This window comes from Carlito syrichta, unplaced genomic scaffold, assembly GCF_000164805.1.
Source record: "Carlito syrichta isolate Samal-C Ts95f unplaced genomic scaffold, Tarsius_syrichta-2.0.1 Scaffold313424, whole genome shotgun sequence".
In the NCBI taxonomy this organism is placed as follows: Eukaryota; Metazoa; Chordata; class Mammalia; order Primates; family Tarsiidae; genus Carlito; species Carlito syrichta.
The window spans coordinates 92,769-114,404 of NW_007257520.1; the positions used below are offsets into that span (position 1 = coordinate 92,769).

A 21,636-nucleotide genomic window follows, 5' to 3' on the forward strand; every position below is an offset into this window, starting at 1 on the left:
CTTGAAAAATGCACACTAACATATGTAGGGGCAAAACAACATGATGATTGGAATTTTTTTTGGAAATACTAAAGCAAAAAATAAGAGAAAGAAGAATAGATAAAGCAAATGTGGCAAAATCTTGATAACTCTTGAATCTGGGAGTCGTAAATAAATAAAGTATTCATTGTATTATTATTTTTACTTTTGGGTTTGTGTACAAATGTTCATAATAAAAATAAACTTTGTCAAAGTCATAAAAGAAAACTCAAATAAACAAAAGCAAACACAATGTTTCTAATCAGATGTAAAAATTCAATATTGTAAAGATAAAAATCCTACCCAAATTATGGTCAGTATGAATCCAATCAAAATTCCACTCAGAGTTTTTAGAACTCTGTATTCTGATTCAAAAGTTTATCTGGAAGAAACAATGTGGGGGGAAAAAAGTTGAACAGTAAAATGTTGATACAAGAAAAACTGAGGAACTCACCCCCCAATTTATACTTTCTTGTATCTATGAGCACTGCCATATAATTAGTAGTGTTTCCCTTTAAACATGGAATATCTCCTCTTGATTTGGGGCTTACTCTGGTTAATGCAGTGTTAGTAGAAGCAATGCAAACAGGAGTTTGAAAGGTGCTTGCATAGCTGAGCATGTGCTCTTACAACTCTGCTACTACCAGAAGAAAAATATGCCTGCAAGCCCACTGCCAAAGGAAGATGAGAGTCCCCAGAGCAGAGGGTCTCCACAACACACAGGGAGAGGGAAATTCTCACCAGCTGTTCCCACCTGAAGCAGAGTTTGACATAGAAGCTTAGTTTAGGTGGTCCAACCCCAACCAAGCCACAGGTCCACGAGAATAATGTTTATTGTTGTATGTCACTAAGATTTTCTGAGTCTTTCCTATGTAGCATTACAGTGATTATAGCTAACTGAAACTAAGCTATAATTAAAAGTGACATTACACAGTAACAGACAAATATATGGATGGAGCTAGATGTATATTAGATCTTAGGGTGTACTAAAGATGGCACTTAAAAATCAATGGATAATAATAGGGCTGATCAATATATGGTATTTTGACAACTGGCTATCTGTGTGAGGAAAAAAAGTCAGTAATACTTTCTCTCATCATATACAAAATGTATCCATAGATTTAAGAGATGCATTTGTGTCTCTTCCTGCCAATTCTTGACTTACCTAACCTAACATGTTCCAAATATGATTGAGTAGAGAAATATAAAATTCAATAAATACACTAAAAATGCTCAACTAGAGACATACAAACTAAAATAACCATGAAATAGCAATTAAATAAAATAATTTGTCTACCATATTGGCAAATACAAAAACAAATGGTAACACCTAGTACCGATGAGGATGTGAAGAAATGAATACTACTATATACTACAGCTATATTATGAAATACTGCAACCTCTTAAAAGGGTAATTTGGCAGTATCTATGCAAATTTAAAATATGAATTCATATTGACCAAACAATGGTATTACTAGGTTATCTATTTTGCAGAAGCATATTTGCATATTTGCAAATGTATGTGCAACATTCAATATTGCATAATAAGCTCTAATGAAATGGGAAACAACCCAAATAGTTGTAAACAAAAGACCAAATCAATTATAGTATAATCATACCAAGCAGTCATTAAAAAAAAAAATGTATGTTCTGATCTAGAAAATTCTCCAAAATATACTGTGTGAGAAGTTAGGTACAGAGCAACATATATAACACCATCTCATTTATGGTTGAAAAATTCAAACCCCATAGATGTATATATGGATATTAATATGCAAAATGATAGCAAAATATCTGTAACCATATAGACGTTAAAGATGGTTTTCTCTTGGGATTCTCTGCAATTGGAAGGTTGGTGAAAAAGAAAGTTCACTTTTTACCATATGTATGTGTACATGTGTATATATTTGAAAGGAACAATACAATCAATTGTCAATTTAAATGAAAGTCACTCAAAATACTTTAAGTGGATGGAAAGACAACAACATGTTAACAACTAGTGTCTCTGATTTGTAATATATGAATTATTTTATGCTTTTATTATTTTTTACTTCTATAATAAGACTTTTGCCATCAGAAAAAGTTATTTTTAAATAAACTTGCATTTAAGTGAAGCTACTTATTTAATAAGAGGTTAACAATTCCAACTTTTATGTATTCGTTTTTTTCTTCAAGAGCAGTAAGGTTGTGCTCGTTTTTATCATCAATGTCCCTATTAAATATCATATAAACATAACTTTTTCTCCTTCTTTAAGTCTCCTTGAACCACTTTTTCCCCAGTACAGATCAAATTAAACCTTGTTCCTTCAGTGGCCTATGGATGCTGGAGTAACATTTATTCCACTGCATGAACATTGTCGTTTAATGTAATTATTTACTGAACAAGCATGTGTTTAGTATTTACTATGTACTAGGAACTTTCTAGGGGCTGTATACAGACAAATTAACTTATTAACATATATAAGGTATCCCCAGGAATCTCCTGGGAATATGAGGAAGGTATCCTCATTTCATAGATGAGGAAACTGGGGCAGAGAGAAGCAAAGTAACTTTCTCAAGGCAATACTGCTAGTGGGATGTGAAGTCAGGATTTGAATATTAAGCTGACTCCCAATAGGGAGTCCAAGGGATAAGGTCACTGTGTCCCCAGCCCCTAGCACCATGCCTTGGAACATGGTAAGAAATCAATAAATGTCCAGTGAAAGAATAAAAGACATAGACAATGCCTGGAACTTACAGAGTGGGAATAAAGTCCAGGAGAATGAAGGATTTATTTTAGGCATTGGGTTAGTATTGATGGGAAGTTATAAATTTAGGTGGTAAACCATGAATAGAGAGGAGTTCTGTAGCTCAAGACTAGGCCACCCTCTTCCTTACAGTGGTTAAATTAAATCTCACCTCACACAGGCAGGCATAATCATGAATCCACAACAAGGCAAGGAAGTCAAATGGGAAGCCTCGATTTTAATTTTAAATTTATTTATGATTTTAAAAGAAGATTGAAGGTGGAAAGAAGTACTTTATTTCCCATTTTTATACAGATCTGTCGCTTTAAAATATAGTTTTCCAAAACTAGGTTAAAAAATTTTTTTATATCACTATGGAAACTCAGAAAAACTCCCTATGTTTGAAAGGCTAACAAAAATAGGAATATTTAATCATTTGCCTCTGGAGATTTTTGTTGATGGCTTTTGGTGGTGTTTTTGTTTGGCTTTAAATTTTTGGTGAGTTTCAGAGGAGTAGTGGCGTTCTACTAGTTTTAGAGGGAAGCAGGTTCTCCATTTAGTAAAATGAAGAAATCTACTAATAGGAAAAACAAGCTAACAAAAAACTCACTGTTCTAGAAACATGACAAGTTAGACTATTAGGAGGTAGGGGTGTGTGTGTGTGTGTGTGTGTGTGTGTGCATATGCCTAAGTGTGGGGGTTAGAAGCTATGTTTTTCAACTACATGAGGACTGAGAAGAGAAGAAAGGTCTATTTAGCTCACAGAGTTGAAGTATTAGCACCACAGACCTTCTGACAACTTTTTCATCCTAAGTAACCTCTGGCAACAACCACCACTACAATGAAACTCCAGAGGAAAACAGATTACACATGGCTTCACTGGTGAATGTGACACAGTATCCACTGCCCCAGAGCAGCTCTGTCACTAGAACAGACCTTAAAAATGCCTCATAAATAACCACCCTTCCAGGCTGACTAACAATTTACAAGAGGCAAGTAGTAAAGAATAATGACCTCATTTATTTTACTGTTCCTCTGGTGGGATTAGTGGGGTAGTTAAAAGAGAAATCGTGGGCTGAGAAATTTTAGGGCTGATTTCAGGCACCCTCGGAAATTCCCACTGTCCTCCCCACCCAGAGAGGGAGAATTTATAACAAACTTGTAAAAGTGAATGCTGAGCCTATTGATTTTAGTATCTGTATAACCTCTTGGGGAGAAGGAGGACCATTCATCACTGCACGGGTTGATAAATTCCTTCTTCTTATTTACATGCTATTTTAAAGTTAAGGCAAGTTCCATTTCCTAAGTCATTAGGCTCAAGCCTAGCAAGTAAAACCCAGGGATCAAACAAAACTATGGTGCCAGGAGGCTGTCATACAAGGTATCCTTCCACAAGACTAAAAGTTTAAATCAGAGTTTGGTTTTGTTTCTAATCCTTTAGAAGGAATAATGGTTTGGTCCCTTCAAAAAGGCCAAAGGTGAAAATGTGTCACCTTTAAGTGAAGGGAGTAATTTAGAGTGGGGGAATTCAGAATCACTTCTACTTGCCTTTCCCTTATGTAAAAGCTGAACACCACTAAAAAGAGGAAAGACATGCTGGGAGCATGTAAACACTCTTGGAGGGAATGGCTTGATCTACAGAGCAAATGTGATCCAGACTGGTGTCATCATGATAGGTTTTTTCATCATAAAGTAAATCAGAAGGGTGGCCAACCCTAGCAGGCTATGTGTGCTGTGAGCATATCAGGAATAACTTCCTGTCTGTGGGAGTTGTGAGCATATTAAGGAAAGGAATTTCCAGAGTTTGAGCTTTTTATTTTGGAAGGTTCCAAATTCACTACTTTCCTAAAACGGCTTAATACAGCCATTCCAGAGGCCTTGTTTTTCTACTTGTTAACTCTGGAATGGAATGAACCCATGAAACACAGGTGAGTGGCTCAACAGTTGGTTGATATAGCATCTGGCCTTTTAGCTCCTGTAGCACAAAATGGAGTAATTCATCAGGATTGGGATCCTCAGAATAACATTCACCAACACTCCTTCTCTTAGAGACCCTTGAGTCCAGACCAGAATTCAGGCTAAAGTCATTCATCCATCAATCCATAGATATTGATAGTATGTCTTCCCCCATGCCCCTGACAACACAATAACTGTGCATAGTACAACATAGTTTACATTCCTTGCAAATGAGTTATATTAGGCTACAGCTCATAGCAGCTTGGGAAGGTTATTCGATTTGTGCTAATTTGCCAGTTTTGCTGGTTAAGGACTTTTCAGTGTACTTAGATATCTTCAGAAGATAGACTATTATTCATGAAGCAATTCTACAAAGAAAATGTCAGAGCTTCTTTACCTAGCACATATCCTCTAAGGGCGCCTCTGCCCTTGTTGGCATGCTTTAATTTTTTTTCAGAGAAAATTTTCATTTCATCATATAAATAACAGCCCATATTTATTTATTATGGCAGAACTTCCCATCATCATATAATCTTCCCAGCTGGCCATCTACTTCTTGTTCCTCTTGTTACACAAAGTCAGAAACAAATGACCTTTGTTTTAAAAATATAAGAGCTTACCCTGACTGAGTCAGAATTCCTAAGTTTTAGTTCCAGTTTGTTTCCGAATTTTCTATATGACCTTGGGAAATTTATGTAGCATCACAGAACTTGTTTTCTGTCTTGAAATATGAGTATAATAATCACTCTGCCTCTAGAGTGGTGATTATCAATTCAGTTCAGCAAACATTTATTGAATATCAACCCTGTACCAGGAACCATGCAAGGCTGAAAAAGATAACGATTATACTTTCTAAAATACACAACAATCCAGGGAGACACTGGCTATTAGTATACTTTGAAGAGTATTAAATAAAACTCCACATATTAATAGAAGGAATTGTAAACCACACACATTGGTAGGTGGATGTGAGTTGGCATTAGACCCTTCCAACAATGCTCCTTCTAGATGTCTCTCATAAACAGCTTTGGACCTTGTTCCTTGGGTCACCTGTATGCCATTGAAAAGAATATTTACTTTGAGCTCTCTGGGATCCCCTCTGACTGTGGCACAGCGTACAACGCTCACTTGGAACGAGAAGGATAGTAAGTCCCTAAGCGACTCGGACACTGGGAAGAATGATATATACTAATTTATTAAACAGAAGACTGAATAAATAAGGGATAAAAGTTTCACATACCCTTTCTTAGAACTTCTCTCAATGAACTATTTGATTACTCTATTTTATGCAAGTGCTGTTCTAGGGCTAGTGAGGGCACAAAGCTAAGCCACTGATCAGTCTCTCCTCATTCCCTTCTAGGTCAGAGGCCCCTGTTTTATGTTCTTGTTGTGCCCTGACTTATTTTAGTAATTTTTACAACTGTAATTAGTTTTTTATTAGTAGCTCATTTGTAAAATCCTTGCTCGAAGCTCTGTGAGGGCAAAGATTGTGTCTGTCTTCTCACTGCTGTATTTCCAGTACCTACTTCAGCACTGACTCTTAATTTGTATGAATGAATAAATAATATTCTTGTACTATGCATGAGTAATTGTGTTGTTGCAGCATGGTGGAGGGCATACTACCAATATTTGTGGATTGATAGATGAATGGCTCTAGCCTGAGGGTAAAAATTTTCATCTGGGTTTAAGGGAGTATCGGTCATTGTTGCTCCAAGGATATCAATTCAGGTGAATTACTCCATTTTTCATTGAAGAAGTCAGAGGACCACATATACTTACAAAGCAAATAATCTAAGAATGAACTTATTATTAAGTTGGTCATATTTACTCTTTCTCTATTAAAAGTATCCAAGATATTGAAAACTTCTTGATTTCTTTACATTAAATAAAATGGATTTCTTTGTTTAGAAAAATGATGCAAAAAATCAAAGTGAATTTTAAAAAGTTAGAAATGCCAGATGCTAACTTGTCAGATGCTAAGAGAGAGAGAAAAGTCACTCCCCCCAAAACACCACACACATTTTTTACTTTTTCAAGATCATAGAATCTGAGACTACATTTACAACTTATCTATGATAATAAGGTGCAGTGAACCTAAAAAGTATTTACTTGGATTTATTAACTCAACACAGCAAACATTGAAACATCTATTAAATATCAAGTATGTGCCAGGCACTATGCCAGATGCTAGGGGTACAAGCCTGAATGAGGAAAGAGAAAATCAGTGATGAGGAATGTAGAGGGAAACAACTCGCCAGGAAGAAGAAGACTCCATGAAAATGATACACAAACAAACATGCAGCCAAATACTGCCCCATAGAACTAGCCACAGGAATCAGAAATATAAACCTTTCAGAATCCCTTTTCTGGTACTAACACTAACCTGACAAACTGGAACATTCTACTATTTAAAGAACAAAATGCATTCAATAATTCAGAGTTCTGAGTGGTCAGAAAAACAAGATGAAGTTATAGTAAATGCCCACCTCACTTTTTCTGTCTTTGTGGGAACAGTTCTGTAGAGAAGGGTTCCTTCACAGAAAGGACCTGATGCCTGGTTAGCATTATTCAATTAAAAACTAAGCAAAATACTCCCTGCACCCAACCCTGTCCTCTCTGCTGTGGTATTCCTATCGATCCCCATTAATGATTTAGTGATTAAGGAGGATAAATTGCCAGTGAATGCAAAGCAGGCTGAAGAGTCCTCAGCAACAGAGCTGAACATTCTTCTGTCAATAAGTTCTGGGCGTGCTGGTATGACTTTCAGTCCAGTGTCCATTGCCACCCTGGACCTCACCTCCACACTGGGTGTACATTGTTTCCAGCATCTTGTTCACCTGGCTCTTTTTTGACCATTTCTGAGAACTTTTCCTCTTCTGTTATCTTTCCCACCCCCATCTTTTGACATACTTTCCAGTTACCAGATCATACCTCTGTGAGTTCTTTGTTACACATTAGCACACACAAAGACAAAACTGTGGGCGATTGCCAGTCTACAGTACATTTTCTTCTGTGTGTGTGAATGTGTGTGTATGGGGGGGGGTCATCATACTGATTTCCTTTTAGGTTATGCTTTTTAAATACTACTCTGGGAAAAAATACATCACGAGTAAAATGAGGTAAGGACCTCTGTCCTCCATTTCATTAAAAAAAATAGTGTCTAAAATCATGGTTGTTGGACGACCCCAAACAACAAAATAAAAAAGTTCACTGGACCCCTCTGCCTGAGAGAAAGCAGAGAATTTGCTCCTGGGAGAGAAGAGTTTGGATAACAAGGAAGAACTCTTGGGGAGAGAGAAGAGGCAGCAAGGTGAAGAGAGATGGAGATTGGGTTCAGGGAGGAGACAGTGAAATTTTAAGAAGAGTACATTATACCCTCCTGTATTTTTTTTTTTTTTTTTTGAGTTGGAGTCTCGCTTTGTCGCCCAGACTGGAGTGCGGTGGGTGCTCCCGGCCACCGCAGCCTCGACCTGCTGGGCTCCGGCGATCCTTCCGCTCAGCCTTCTGAGTAGCTGGAATTACAGGCGCGTACTACCACGCTCGGCTGATTTTTTGATTTATTGTAGAGATGAGGTCTCGCTGCCCAGGCGGGTCTCGAACCCGCGGGCTCAGGCAATCCACTCACCTCAGCCTCCCAAAGGCGCAGGATTACAGGCTGAGCCACCGAGCCCGGCTGACCCTCCTGTATTTTTGTGATTGTTGTTTAGTATGTACATATGTGTGTATGTATGCATGCATTTAAGAGATGGGTTAAAGCCGGGCTCGTTGGCTCAGCCTGTAATCCCGTGCCTTGGGAGGCTGAGGTGAGTGGATTGCCCGAGCCCGCGGGATTGCGACCCGCCTGGGCAGCGAGACCTCATCTCTACAATAAATCAAAAAATCAGCCGGGCGTGGTAGCGCATGCCTGTAATTTCAGATACTTGGAAGGCTGAGGTGGAAGGATCGCCGGAGCCCAGCAGGTCGAGGCTGCGGTGGCGGGGAGCGGTCACTGCACTCCAGTCTGGGAGACAGAGTGAGACTCCAACTCAAAAAAAAAAAAAAGAGAGATGGGTTAGCCAGGCTGCCTTGAACTCCTGGGCTCAAGTCATCCTCCTGCCTCAGACTCCCAAGTAGCTGGGACTCTTGGCAGTCAACGCTGCACCCAGCTCTACTGTTATATGATTATTATGTAAACCAGTGGTTCTCTGAGTGTGGTTCCTAATCAGCAGCATCTCCTGGGAACTCTTAAAAGTGCAAATTCTCAGGCCTGACCCTAGACCTACTCAGTCTAAGAGTGCTGTCCAGAAAATGTGTTTTAACAAGCGCTCCAGATGATTCCCATGTGCTGTAAACTGGAAAACCATTCTCTCATTTGGTGTTGTCTGTGAGACACCCAAGTGAAAATGTCAAGTAGGAACTTGAATAACTGAATCTAGAACTCAAAAGAGATGGCTGAGCTAGCTGTGCAAATATGAACACAATCAGGAGGAAAGAAGAACAAAAATGGATTCAGGATCATCAACAACTGGGGTCGAAGCAAAGGAAAAAGAGTCAGCAAAGGAGACTGAGCAGGAGCAGTCAGTGGGATGCAAGGAAATCAAAAGAGAATGGAGCCTCTCATTCTCCATCCCAAGTGGCAATTAAGGTCTAAACATTCACAGATGTTTTGTGACTGTTTTTGTTGTTGAAGCTGAAGTTGACATTGAAGGGAGGTTGAGTTTCTCACCTGCGGCAGCACAGGGGTCAGCACCAGGGGAAACCGGATTCCTAGAGGCAGAGGCAGAGGCAGTCACGAGTACAGAAATCCCCAAGGAATTCGCAGAAATGTTTGGGCTTCCTCAGGCCATAGGGGTAAGAGGACTAAGGCCATCTTTCCGATGTCCTGGAGAGCAGGGAGGACCCACCTGGCATGCGTCTGTAACAAGCTCACATGTTCCTCTCCAGATGACTAGCTTACGTCTTTTCTAGCAAAGCTCCCATGCCCTATCCTTGCTGCTGCTTCTCAACACGTGACATTGTTTTACCCTTTGTTAAGAAAAAAAGAATCATGAAATGGCAACAACCTCGTCATCCTTTCTCTGAAACTAGAAAATCTACACCCATCTTCTATTGTGCTCCTGTCTCAGTGGATGGTGGATATTTATGGGTCCTTTACCTCTTTGCTGGATCTCAACCACTCAAGATTTCACTCCTAAAGCCAGTGTTTCTCAACTTTTGGCTGCAAGAATCACCTGTGAAGCTTTTTAAAAAACCCTGAATCCCAGGTTGTTCCCCAAAGCAATTACATCAAAATGTCTTGTGGGAAACTGAGGCATTTGAGGTTTCAGAGCTCCCCAATGTGGAGCCAAGGGTTTGAGCCTCTGCCCTCTCTCTGGCTGCAGACTCTGGGCTGCAGACTCTCTCCTTTCTGGTTAATCTTCATCACCATAAAATCATGCCTACTCCTTCCTGTCTTTAAAACATTCTCCTTTGATCTCCACATCAACATCTAGATACTACAGAAGGTCTCCTTGAGAGATATGACATTCCCTGCTGTCTCTGCTTTCTCATGTCCCATTGACCCTTCAGCCTGGGCTCATCTCCCTGGCTTTTGTCCCCATTGCTTTAGTGAAACAATCCTTTTCAAGATCATCAATGACTTCCATTTCATATTTCCACAATTTGTATGAGTACTTTCTTTCCTTATCCTATTCAACTAACCAGCAGCATTCCGCAGAGTTAATTGCTATCTTCTTAAATTGATCGATATATCTGGCTCCATTCTCTTCATTTTCTGGTATCCCACTGACTGCTCCTGCTCAGTCTCCTTTGCTGACTCTTTTTCCTTTGCCTCAGCCCCAGTTGTTGATGAACCTGAATCCATTTTTGTTCATCTTTCCTCCTGATGGCGCCCATATTTACACATCTAGCTCAGTCATCTCCTTTGAGTTCAAGATTCACTTATTCAAGTTCTACTTGACATTTTCACTCAGAGGTCTCACAGAAATCTCCAAATTAACATGTCTAAATGTAACTCTTGGTTTCACCCCAAGCTTTTCCCCTCTACTTCCCACTGTCTTCCCAGCTCTGAAAATGGTGGCATCAACCCAGATGGTCAAACCAAATATCTACAGTGATTCTTGAGTCCTCCTTCTTTTGTCTCTCACCCTCAATTCCTGTGCAATTTCTGTTCTAAACACAGAATAGATCTCCAATCCAACCTCTTCTTCTCATCTCGACTGCCACCACCATAGTTTAGCCTATCATACTTTGCCCTAGTCAATAGCCGGTCTCTCCGGTTTTAGTTTCTACTTCCTCCAGTCCTTTCTATGACTGAAATACCTAGGGAAGGGCATTCTATCTGAGGCAGTATCTAGGGCAGGGCCTGTGGTCTAAGCAATTCTTTCTAATGGAGGTACCTGGAAGCTGCTCACCATGGATACAACTGAAGACCAAGGCAGCAGTTAGAAGAAGGTAACTGGAATATCCACAACACCATTGATCTGTAAAGTTAACATGTCAGGCAACATGACTGACCCTTTTTACCTTAAGAAGGGCTATATACGGAAATGTAGACATGCCCCCCATTATATACAGATGATGTAATCTGGAAAAGCAGTGAACAAACCAAGGTTAGGGTAAATCCTAGCATTCTTGAAATATCCTAGGGTGTTGCATAGTTGTATAAAGTCTGTGATTATCTTTTTGTAGTGCAAAGAAATAAACTCCTGATTTATTTACTTTGTAAGTATGGATTTTTAAAATACAATTTTCTTAGACTAGACCGCTTTCTACATATGCTTCCATCTCAGTATCCTTGGGTGATTCCTTCTCTACTGGACTCCTAAATGGTATTATTCCTGAGGGCTTGATACTATATCCTATTTCCTTCTTTATCTATATTTTCTCCCTAGGTAACTTTCAGATGTTCATTATTTGATTCTCTTCTCCAGATTCACATTATCTACTTGTCATTTCTGCCTGGACATCTATAGTTATCTTCAGCTTAACATTTTCAAATCATAGTTTATCTCTATATGTCTCATCCCTTCAGTCTTTTTCATCTCTGTAAATAGCAACCCATCAACCACTTGCACAATGCCTTTTATCTGGTTGATGAGATTGCTATAAACAAGAGTCCACCTTTGAACTGTGCATGACCCAGTTAACATCTGTTACCATCAACCTTGATCTGTCTCATAGATAGGAGTATTGGGTACAAGATGCTGAGGATGGGTGGGTGGAGAGTATAAGGTTAGTTTGGTGACATCTGCCAACTCTATTGAAATAGGCTTTTCAAAGAAAAAGACAACAGGATCCAGGCTTATATTCTAGACAAGTAGAAAACCTTGTCCATTTATTATCTATATCTAGTTCAGATTAATCCTCATCCAAATGCAGCTCTCACAACAGGGGCCATTCAAAATGAGCAGCAATATAGACTAATTCTGGAAGATATTAACGAGCAATGCATTTGGGTCAGGATGATGTGTGAAGACTCCTGTCCCATCTCAGCTTTCATAATTTCATTGCCTTATTTCCTAAAGACCTAAAAGTGGACCTCCCCCATTGATGCTGCTGCAGCAGCCTCTGGAACTTAAAATCAGCCTTATACCAAGTATGGGAGCAGGGGAGAGCTATGGAAAGGCAGCGATGGAGATGGGGAGAAAATGAGTGTGACTGAGCTGCTAAACAGAATTGACAGAGAAATCATTGAACTTGACTGAATTTATTTGAATATAACTAGATTAAGCTTCTGCAGCAGATAGAGTGACTGAAAATAGCACTAGAAATCAAGTTGTATTATATTAAAATAAAGTTACATGTTTGCACATCCAGAGTTTTGGTTTGCAAAATTTGCACCCACTATGCACATAAACAAGTTTGTGAAAATCCTTTAGATATTCAGACTTTCTGTTCTTGAACTAGAGAGATAGAGAAGTTCATTCCACTATGAACAGGTTTGACTTTGTTTTATTTTTCTGAATTCAGAGTTATGGATTATAATTGTTTTGATAATCAAGTTCAATAAGCCCAGTTTGTTTACAAAGCAATAGCATACAGAGGCTATACCATCAACATAGAGTTCCACAAATAACTAATTGTGCAACGTTAGGCTATCTTCAGTTATTCCTGGGATAAATATATAGTGACTGACTTCACATATAGAGGTTTTAACCTCATATTCATGGACACATTTTGTATCTTTATCTCTCTTTTAGTCATAAAACAATGTATAAAGGGAAGGAACATGTCTTTCAGAATAATTCTGTTACCCCTCCAAAAAATATGCATTGGAAATATGTGAATTTTTAATAAGAAAACCAAATGTTCACCCCCTTCCCCTTACCTTCACACCAAGGATTGAAGAGAATGTATGTGTCTGTTTCTGGGTTTCTCCTGGTTCGGAGTATGCCGTAGGGAGTCCAGACAGCAACATACATGCGAAACTTCCCCACGATGCATTCGGGAGAAGACTGGATGGACAGCCGGACAGATCTATCTTCTCTCATGACAACTTTGGCCCCCCACTTTCCACTTTGTAGCTCTGAGACTATAGGCACTGGGATGTAGGTTCCCTTGTTCTCCTGAGGGTAGCGTCCTAGGTGGAAAAGGAGGAAATAGAGTGTTGAGTAGATTTCATAAAACTTTTCTGTTCTTACTGTCGTCTTGTAGCTGAAGTGGAGGGAGGAGGAATAATTTATTAGGCTTGAAATCATAAAACTTGGGTTTTAAGCTTATCTCTGCTACCAATGAGTTGCATGATAGTAATCGATTTTCTTAACTCAGGTTCAGATTTGTCATGTCTTGCCAACACCAAAATAATAAGACTTACAGAGATTTTTGTTGTTGATTAGACAACAATTACTAGGGCGGATCCCCTCAAAATTGGAATTATCTTTTGGTGGGTGGGCTGTTTTTAGTACAGGCTTCCCCCACGAGGTCAGTTTCAGAAGCCATCAGCATCAGTGTACCAGCTAGCATTGTTGTGAGAGGTCGTGTTCGGCTTCAGTGAAATTTTTTTGGCGACTCTTTCAATGCATTTGCCCATTTCATGATGGATAATTTACAAGTGCACCTGCCCACACCACACTGAGTGTTCAGCAGTTTTTGACCAAAAATGACCCCTGTGCCCCACCCTCACTATTTCACCTGATCTTGCCCAAACAACTTTTTTGTTGCCCCCAGATGAAAAAGTCTTAAAGGGAAATGTTTTGCTGATGTGAAAGAAGTGAAACAAAAAATGACAGAAGCACTAAAAAACATCAAAATTGACAAGTTCAAAAACTGTTTTGCCCAGTGGAAAACGCATCTCAATAGGTGTATTGCCGCTAATGGAGAATACTTTGAAGGCGATGAAGTTTAAACATGTCAGAATAAATACATACTTTTTAAAAAATAAATTCCAGTTTGGGGGGTTGCCCCTCATAAAAAAAGATGTAAAAACACCGATTTGAATGCAAACACAAATCTTGTAGAACACTGTAAAGTTATTCCCTGAAAATCTGCCCTCAAAAAAATTGTTTTATCAGGTAGAAGTAACATTAGTTGCACAATATGTATTTAGGGCCACAAAAGGCAAATGGTTTTTCTTTATTCTGAAAACAATTTCTTTATTTGCTATGATAGCCCCTTAATGGAGTTATACTTACAGGTTATTCATATGTGCTCATTTCTATATGGAACCTAAACATATGTTTATTGACAGTCTCATTAGTGATTTAGGCTTATGTTGTGGGCCATAGTTAAGAGTTCGGGCTCCAGTAGCAAATGATCTGGGTTTGAATCTTGGGTCTGCTAATTATTGCCCTTGCCACCTCTGGAAAATTACTTGATCTTTATAAATTCCCATTTTCTTCCCTTTTTCTTCATCAATAAATGAAGATAAAAATACTACTTATTATATAGAAAGATGGACTAGAGTAACACATGTAAGATGCTTTGCAAATAATTTCTCATGCGTAACAAATACTTAAAAATAGCTATTATTTTACGATTAAGCATCAGGGCATTTTACCATATTTCAAGCCCATCACACTTCATGTATAAGTTATCTCAATGTACCATTTTGGACTACATTCTTATTTCATAGTCTTAACTTCAAAACTAATTTTACCTTTTTTTTTTTTTTTTTTTTGAGTTAGAGTCTCACTCTGTTGCCCAGACTGGAGTGCAGTGGCCGCTCCCGGTCACTGCAGCCTCGACCTGCTGGGCTCCGGCGATCCTTCCGCCTCAGCCTTCCAAGGCTGGAACTACAGGCACACGCTACCACACCCGGTTAATTTTTTTATTTATTGTAGAGATGAGGTCTCACCAAGTTACCCAGGCGGGTCTCGAACCCACGGGCCCAGGCAATTCACTCACCTCAGCCTCCCAAGGTGCGGGATTATAGGCTGAGCCACCGAGCCCGGCAATTTTACCATTTCTATATACATGAACTGTACATAGAAAGTCAACCTTACGACTTGACTCAGAGTTAAAGTTTACAGTTAAGTTTATAGGATGATAATCAAATCCACAGATAATTTTATCTATAATTTAATTTATAGAATAATCAAATTCATAGCTATTCATAGATCTTTTAAACTGAAGCAAATCATTCATTTACAAATCTTTCCAAAATGTAACAGATTAGTTCCTTTTGACTTGAAGAAAGTTACAAAGCAGACAAGCCTGCAAATTATTTGGACTGTAAGCAGAAGAATCTTCAAGATCAAAATATATTCACTTCAATTGGTTTATATAAAACATGTAGAGGATTCCACATTAAAACAAACTAACAAACAATGCTACATTTTAGCCTCCCTAATTATTAAAGTATTTTAAAGATCTTTAAGAGTATTTGGTAGGCTTACTATCAGAGATAGAACATTCTAAGGAGATAGTTACATAAGTTACTGCTATGTAAATCTGTGAGAATGCTTAATCTTAATGAAAATAATAATTTACACAATGCAAACCAGGGAGAAACATTAGAACTCCAGTAATTTGATACTTGCTAATCACCACTCAGAATGAATATCACATATACTCATCTTAAATCCAGTAAAGACCTAAACATGGCTTTCTGCCATGGTGCTGCAATGTCTAAGTAGTGCACATGGGGCTTGAGGACTCAGCCTCCAAGAAGCCCTCTGAATACCCACCTGTAATAGTATGTTTGCTCCAGAGGCAACTCTGTGCCCCGTCTCCTGTTCATGCTTCCTGTTAGTGTGCTCAGCCTTGGGGAGGAGCTCGCCCTTTTCCCCAGAGGCCTCCTTGTCCCCTGAAGCCCCTCTAACAGTTGAAGTGTAGCCATCACAGGCAATCTTGCCAGCTAAATGGTCCATAATTCATTTATTACAGTGACTCCTGGCAGCTGTTGCCACTAATATTATTTGGATTTAGTATTAAAAGAGACACAAGTTTAGCAAAAGTAAACTTACAGAGATAAAAATGTATGTGAGAATGACAAACTTCAATTAAAAAAATAAGAGATGAAAGGAATTTTAAAACTAATTACATAAGGATGCACCTTTGGCAATAGCAAGGGACCAGAAGTGTATATCGGAAAGCACTCTTTGTACTTGCTGTGTGCTCAGACCTCAGTTTCACCTTGGTGCTAACTTCTACTTTCATTGTAAAAGCTTCACCGTTGTACTGACTTCCACTTTTGTTGAGAACATTGAAAGAATCAAGACAATCAATCACTAGTTTTCAATATTACACTTCAAAGTATGACTTCAAAGATTCATATTAAATTTTACCTACCAAATCCACAGTATGCAAAAAATAGCAAAGAAAAAGGAGAGCTATATTTATTCATGCTGACTTAAAACCCAGTCATAACTTAATCTAAAGACTAGTTTGTTAGGACACTTTTTGTTCATATGCCAATATTGCCCACTATGTGCTAATCATTAGTCTAAATGCTGAGAATACAACAGTGAGCAGAATAGACAATAACTCCTATGCTCATAGAGATTATATTCCACAGAAAAAGCCAAAGCCTGTGGTGTTTCTCATATTCCTAATACTCTTTGATTCCTTATAACAAACTATGAGATGGAAACTCTTATCATCATCTTAACTTGACAAATCAGGAAACTCAGGCACAGAAGTCATTAAGCAATTTTTCCAGGGTAATGCAACGAGCAAATAGTGAAGCTCAGTTCTGAACCCTGACGGTCTGTCTTGAGAGTCTAAGCTTTTAACCATGAATATCTACAGTAGTTGTGTGAGCTGAAAATGCATTGAAGTTGGTGAGAACTATGTCAAATTCTGACTCCACAATTGACTACTGGTACAACTTGCTTCATTGTCTTAGCTTCCATTTTCTTGACTCTTTGCAGTTTAATTCAGGAAAGGAAAAGAAAATAGATTTTATAAAAGCACAGTGGGGGCTGGTTCAGGGGACATTTATTGTCTGTTTTTTAAACATAACTGCTATTGGAAAGCAAAGACAAAAGGAAGAAGAGTTAATTTATTTTCTTTTTGGTTCTAAGCCTGAAGAAAGATGGATGTCCCAGAGAAAGTCGGCTACTTATGCTGACCAAGGTGCTGTGGCCAAAGGGAAAGCAATTTGGCTGGCTCTGACACTAACTGTGTGATCTTGGGTATCCCTGTCAACTAAATCTTCGCTTATTCTATAAAATGGAGATTATAGTGGTCAAAGTGTGTGTTGGGGAGGGCAGTTCAATAAGTGGTAGTTATTCTTATTTCCGTGTTTTCCTAGGCTTGCTGGTTCCTGTAAGTGATCCTTTCTCTGTTCTAGCTGTGGGGGCTAGGATGACTTAAATGATAGCCAGCAAACCTATAAAACCCAAATCTGTTTTCAAAGGCCAGTTTATTCCAGATTCAAATCTTTTGAACTGATTGACTTTTCCATTAGGAGAATTGTGCAGGTCAAAAAGAAAAAATGTGATGCCATTTATTAGTAACCAATAAGCCTTAGTAATTCCAGAATCATCATGGAAGAATCACTTGAAACCTACCACTCAATTATAATTTCTGGTTTTTTGAGTGACTAATGGTCACCATAATCTCCATTCATTTGTTAGAGCAAGAGTCAGCAAACTACAACCTATGGGCCAAATGTAGTTTGCTGCCTGTTTGTATAAATAAAATTTATTGGAACACAATTATCCTGATTTGTTTGTGTATTATTGTGCTATGACCACAGAGTTGAATAGTTCTGTCAGAGACCATATGGTCTGCAATGCCTAAAATATTTACTATCTGGCCCTTACAGTAAAAGTTTGCCAATCTCTACCTTAGGGGATTTCACATTTTATTTACTAAAGGTGTGATTTATTATAGACACTCAGTGTCTAAGACTTGGGCCTAAGAAGAAAATACCATCACCTCACCTAGCATTTCCTTCCAAAGAGAAATGTGCTACTAAACTATTCACAATGTTACTATGATTAGGTCAATGTTTAGTTTCCTTGAAACCACCTAGTTAAGTTCCTCACAGTCTCAGGGAATACTGAAAACATAGGAAGTCAGCTGTAACGTTTTATGATTTCATTATTATAGCCAAAATGTTCAATTTTAGGATTGTAAAAGTTGTTTAGAGTTGCCAAGGCAGTTCACAGAGAGACGGAAATAAAGTGATGGGAATGAAGGTTTATCTCCTGGGGTCTTTACAAAAACTGTGATGAAATTTTTAAAGATAAGAAATTGAGGCTTGGTAAGGGTGTCACATGCATGACATAAAAGACAGGGCTGAGATGATGGTCTCTGCTCTGTGTGAAGCCCGTTGTCTTTGCTCTGCATCATGCAGCCTTCATGGAGGAAAGTGGAGGTGCTGGAAAGGATGAGGCAGGATGAAAGAAACCAAGAGAAGAATAAATCTGGAAAATCTGAAGGAAAAGGACAGTAAGAGAATATGTCTTTCTGGGTAAGAGATGTGTGAACCAGAAATATGGGTCAAAGGTGGTATAAGTGAGTAGGGAGAAAGAAGACTTGGTAGAGAGGAACAGGCATGAGGGCCTCTGGGCTAACATGGATTTGACTTGGGAAGGGTTATAAAGTCATGTCAGTCAGTAGAGGGTGAAGGGAGAAGGCTGCACAACCCTGCTGATAGGGTGAGGTCATGTGAGGCCCTGGACGGGCATATGGAGGCAGACCAGGAGCAGGCAGTGATAACATGAATTCATAGTCCCTGTACGGGAAAGCTGGTTATGAATGTGAGATTTAACTTGTCAATAGTACCTCAAGGTCTTGTCGGTTGCTCTGTTACACCATGTTTAATTTTGAATGTAATGATTTCAATGACAGCACTGGGGAAGAATTTTCCATGATTGAATTGTGAGCAAGGAAGTTGTGACAGAGTAGTATTTCAATATCGCTAAATAGACCTTCTCACCCCCAGGAGTTAGCATGGTTAAGAGACCACTATCAGGCTACCTTCAGAACACCTATTCATCAACATCCATGACTGCCCATCTTTGTTCCTTGGCCAAATTTGAAAGGGAGGCATGGCCTCACACAGAGGCTACCGTACACATGTTTGCTGAAGATACGCAATGCCTGGATAGATGTCTTTTTTACCCCAAATTGTGTGTTTCGTGTTAAAAACATCAGAGCAAGAAAAGGAAAAGCAGGAAATTAGCATATTAGAAAACATTCTCATTTTGTTTTTAATAATGCAGACTTGGAAACTGGACTACTAAACATGAAGAAATATTATAATTATCAATTGCATTCTTTTACATTTATCTAAAATTGGTGCTATCTTCCCAAGTGATTTAGAAATTAACATACGCTTTTAATTTAAGTACTTGCTTTTATTTGTAAACTATTTTTGAGGCCTCAAAACAACTGTTTTTTGGAGGGTTTTTTGAGTTGGAGTCTCACTCTGTCACCCAGGCTGGAGAGCTGTGACACACTCATGGCCACCCCAGCATCGACCTGCTGGGCTCCGGCGATCCTTCCAAGTAGCTGGAACTACAGGCGCGCACTACCATGCCTGGCTAATTTTTTTATTTATTGTAGAGACAAGGTCTCACCAAGTTGCCCGGGCTGATCTTGAACCCGCAGCCCTCGACCTCACAAAGTACTGGGATTACAGGCTGAGCCACTGAGGCTGGCCAAAACTACGGTTTTTAAGGCAAAAATCCACATGCCTATATTTGAATGCCTCCCCATCCCTTTATTGAGGAGTCTCGCTTTCCTTACACGTGCATGTGTGAAGAGAGAGATGCACTCTCCTTAATCCCCTTACTGGGAACCAGGAGGAAGAAGACAAAAATGTTGAATTACTCTAAGATGATACTCTTTTCCAACCCTGCTTAACTGGTCTTGAGCTGTGTGCATGGTTTCTTCATATTGGTGTTCTTCACAAGGTAGACAAGATAAATCTACCTGCAGCTCAGACTCAGCCCTATGTGACCCTCAGGGAGATTTATTTTCAACCATTCGATTCATTCCATAGACCTGAACCCCAACTGCATGCAAAACTCTGCATAGGTAGTGCCCTGTGGGAAAATTAGCTGCCTTTAAAAAAAAAAAAAAAAACATTTTTGGGGGTCAGTTGCTGGCCTTGAAATATTCTTGTTTTAAAAACTCAGTGTCCTAGTGATTAGGTTCCTAGGTAGTATAGAAAAGTCATTAATTAGCATACAGCATGGTCAGTATTGTTGACTATTGTTGTTAATAAAGCTGCTCTAACTCCATCTCTCTCATACTTAGATCCTAGAACATATTCAGTACCAAGGAAGGGTAGGTACCTGTGACTGAAAGACATGTCTCTCAATCACTGGTCCCTCTTGTAGTTCAAAAGGAAGAAGCCAAGCCGGGCTCGGTGGCTCAGCCTGTAATCCCGCGCCTTTGGGAGGCTGAGGTGAGTGCATTGCCTGAGCCTGTGGGTTCGAGACCCGCCTGGGCAGAGAGATCTCATCTCTACAATAAATCAAAAAATCAGCCGGGCGTGGTAGCGCATGCCTGTAATTACGGTTACTCGGAAGGCTGAGGCGGAAGGATCGCCAGAGCCCAGCAGGCAAGGCTGTGGTGGCCGGGAGTGGCCACTGCACTCCAGTCTGGGCGACAGAGTGAGACTCCAACTCAAGAAAAAAAAAAAAGGAAGAAGCCAGTAACTCAGGCAACTCCCATTTCTCTCATCTTTTGGGCATGTCGTCTGTAAGTCCAAGGACTACAGTCTCTTTGCCTCATATGTTATACTTAGTAATAAAAAAAATTCTGGCCATGTGAGCCTTAATTAACAACCGGAAAAGCCTGAACAAAACCTTTTCTCCTTAATTATTCACTTAGATATCTAAAATTTCTCTTATTAAACTAAAAACATTGTCTTCTATGTCTATATAGCCTCCATAGAATGCCACAATGATACACACTAAGTAGGTGCCCAATAAATGTTAATGGGACTGAACTGAGCTCTCTGCAAATATCAAACCCCACTGAAAACATCACAGAGATGTTAGAGGCTCTAGAATGAGATGCCTGCAGCAAGCCGGTTGTCTATCTCAAACACCCCTCACAAGATGCAAAAATTTTTAGTTCTAAACTTTTTCCTTAAGAGGGTGTTTTCTTTCTACATATAAACACATTTCAAGCTGGGCTCTGACTCCACCTTCCCACAGACTTCCTTGGATAGTATATTTTTATAAGAGGATTGACTCTAAGGAACACAGGAATATATCATGTCTCCAGCTGGGAAGGTAAATTTCATGATGTTAATTCATTTTTCCGTTTGATTCATTTGTTTTTCCCAAGACGTACCTTTCGTGTTCAAAATAATCAATCTATTTCCAAATGGGCCCTGGAAGTATTACAGTGACAGCATGATGCATGTGGCAGAGCTGAAAGTGCAAATACAATTGCCTTGTAAAGGAAGCAAAGCTTGTCCTAACAGTCTTAGGATGGAATGGGAGTATGTGGAGACCAACCTGGAATAAGTCCCTGAATAACTTTTAGAAATATCAGTTTACCAACTACAAAACCAAAATACCACCATCAAAAGAGAAGCAATTAAAAA

General features: G+C 39.2%; 1 protein-coding gene across 1 annotated transcript in view; it reads right to left on the minus strand.

Moving 5' to 3' along the window:
• Positions 1–21,636, minus strand: part of F13A1 (coagulation factor XIII A chain) — a 148,346-nt gene that overhangs the window by 89,552 nt on the left and 37,158 nt on the right. The window contains exon 4 of the mRNA XM_008070448.2: positions 13,009–13,260. Within this exon, the coding sequence (XP_008068639.1) occupies positions 13,009–13,260 (252 nt within the window). The remainder of the gene's footprint in view (positions 1–13,008; positions 13,261–21,636) is intronic.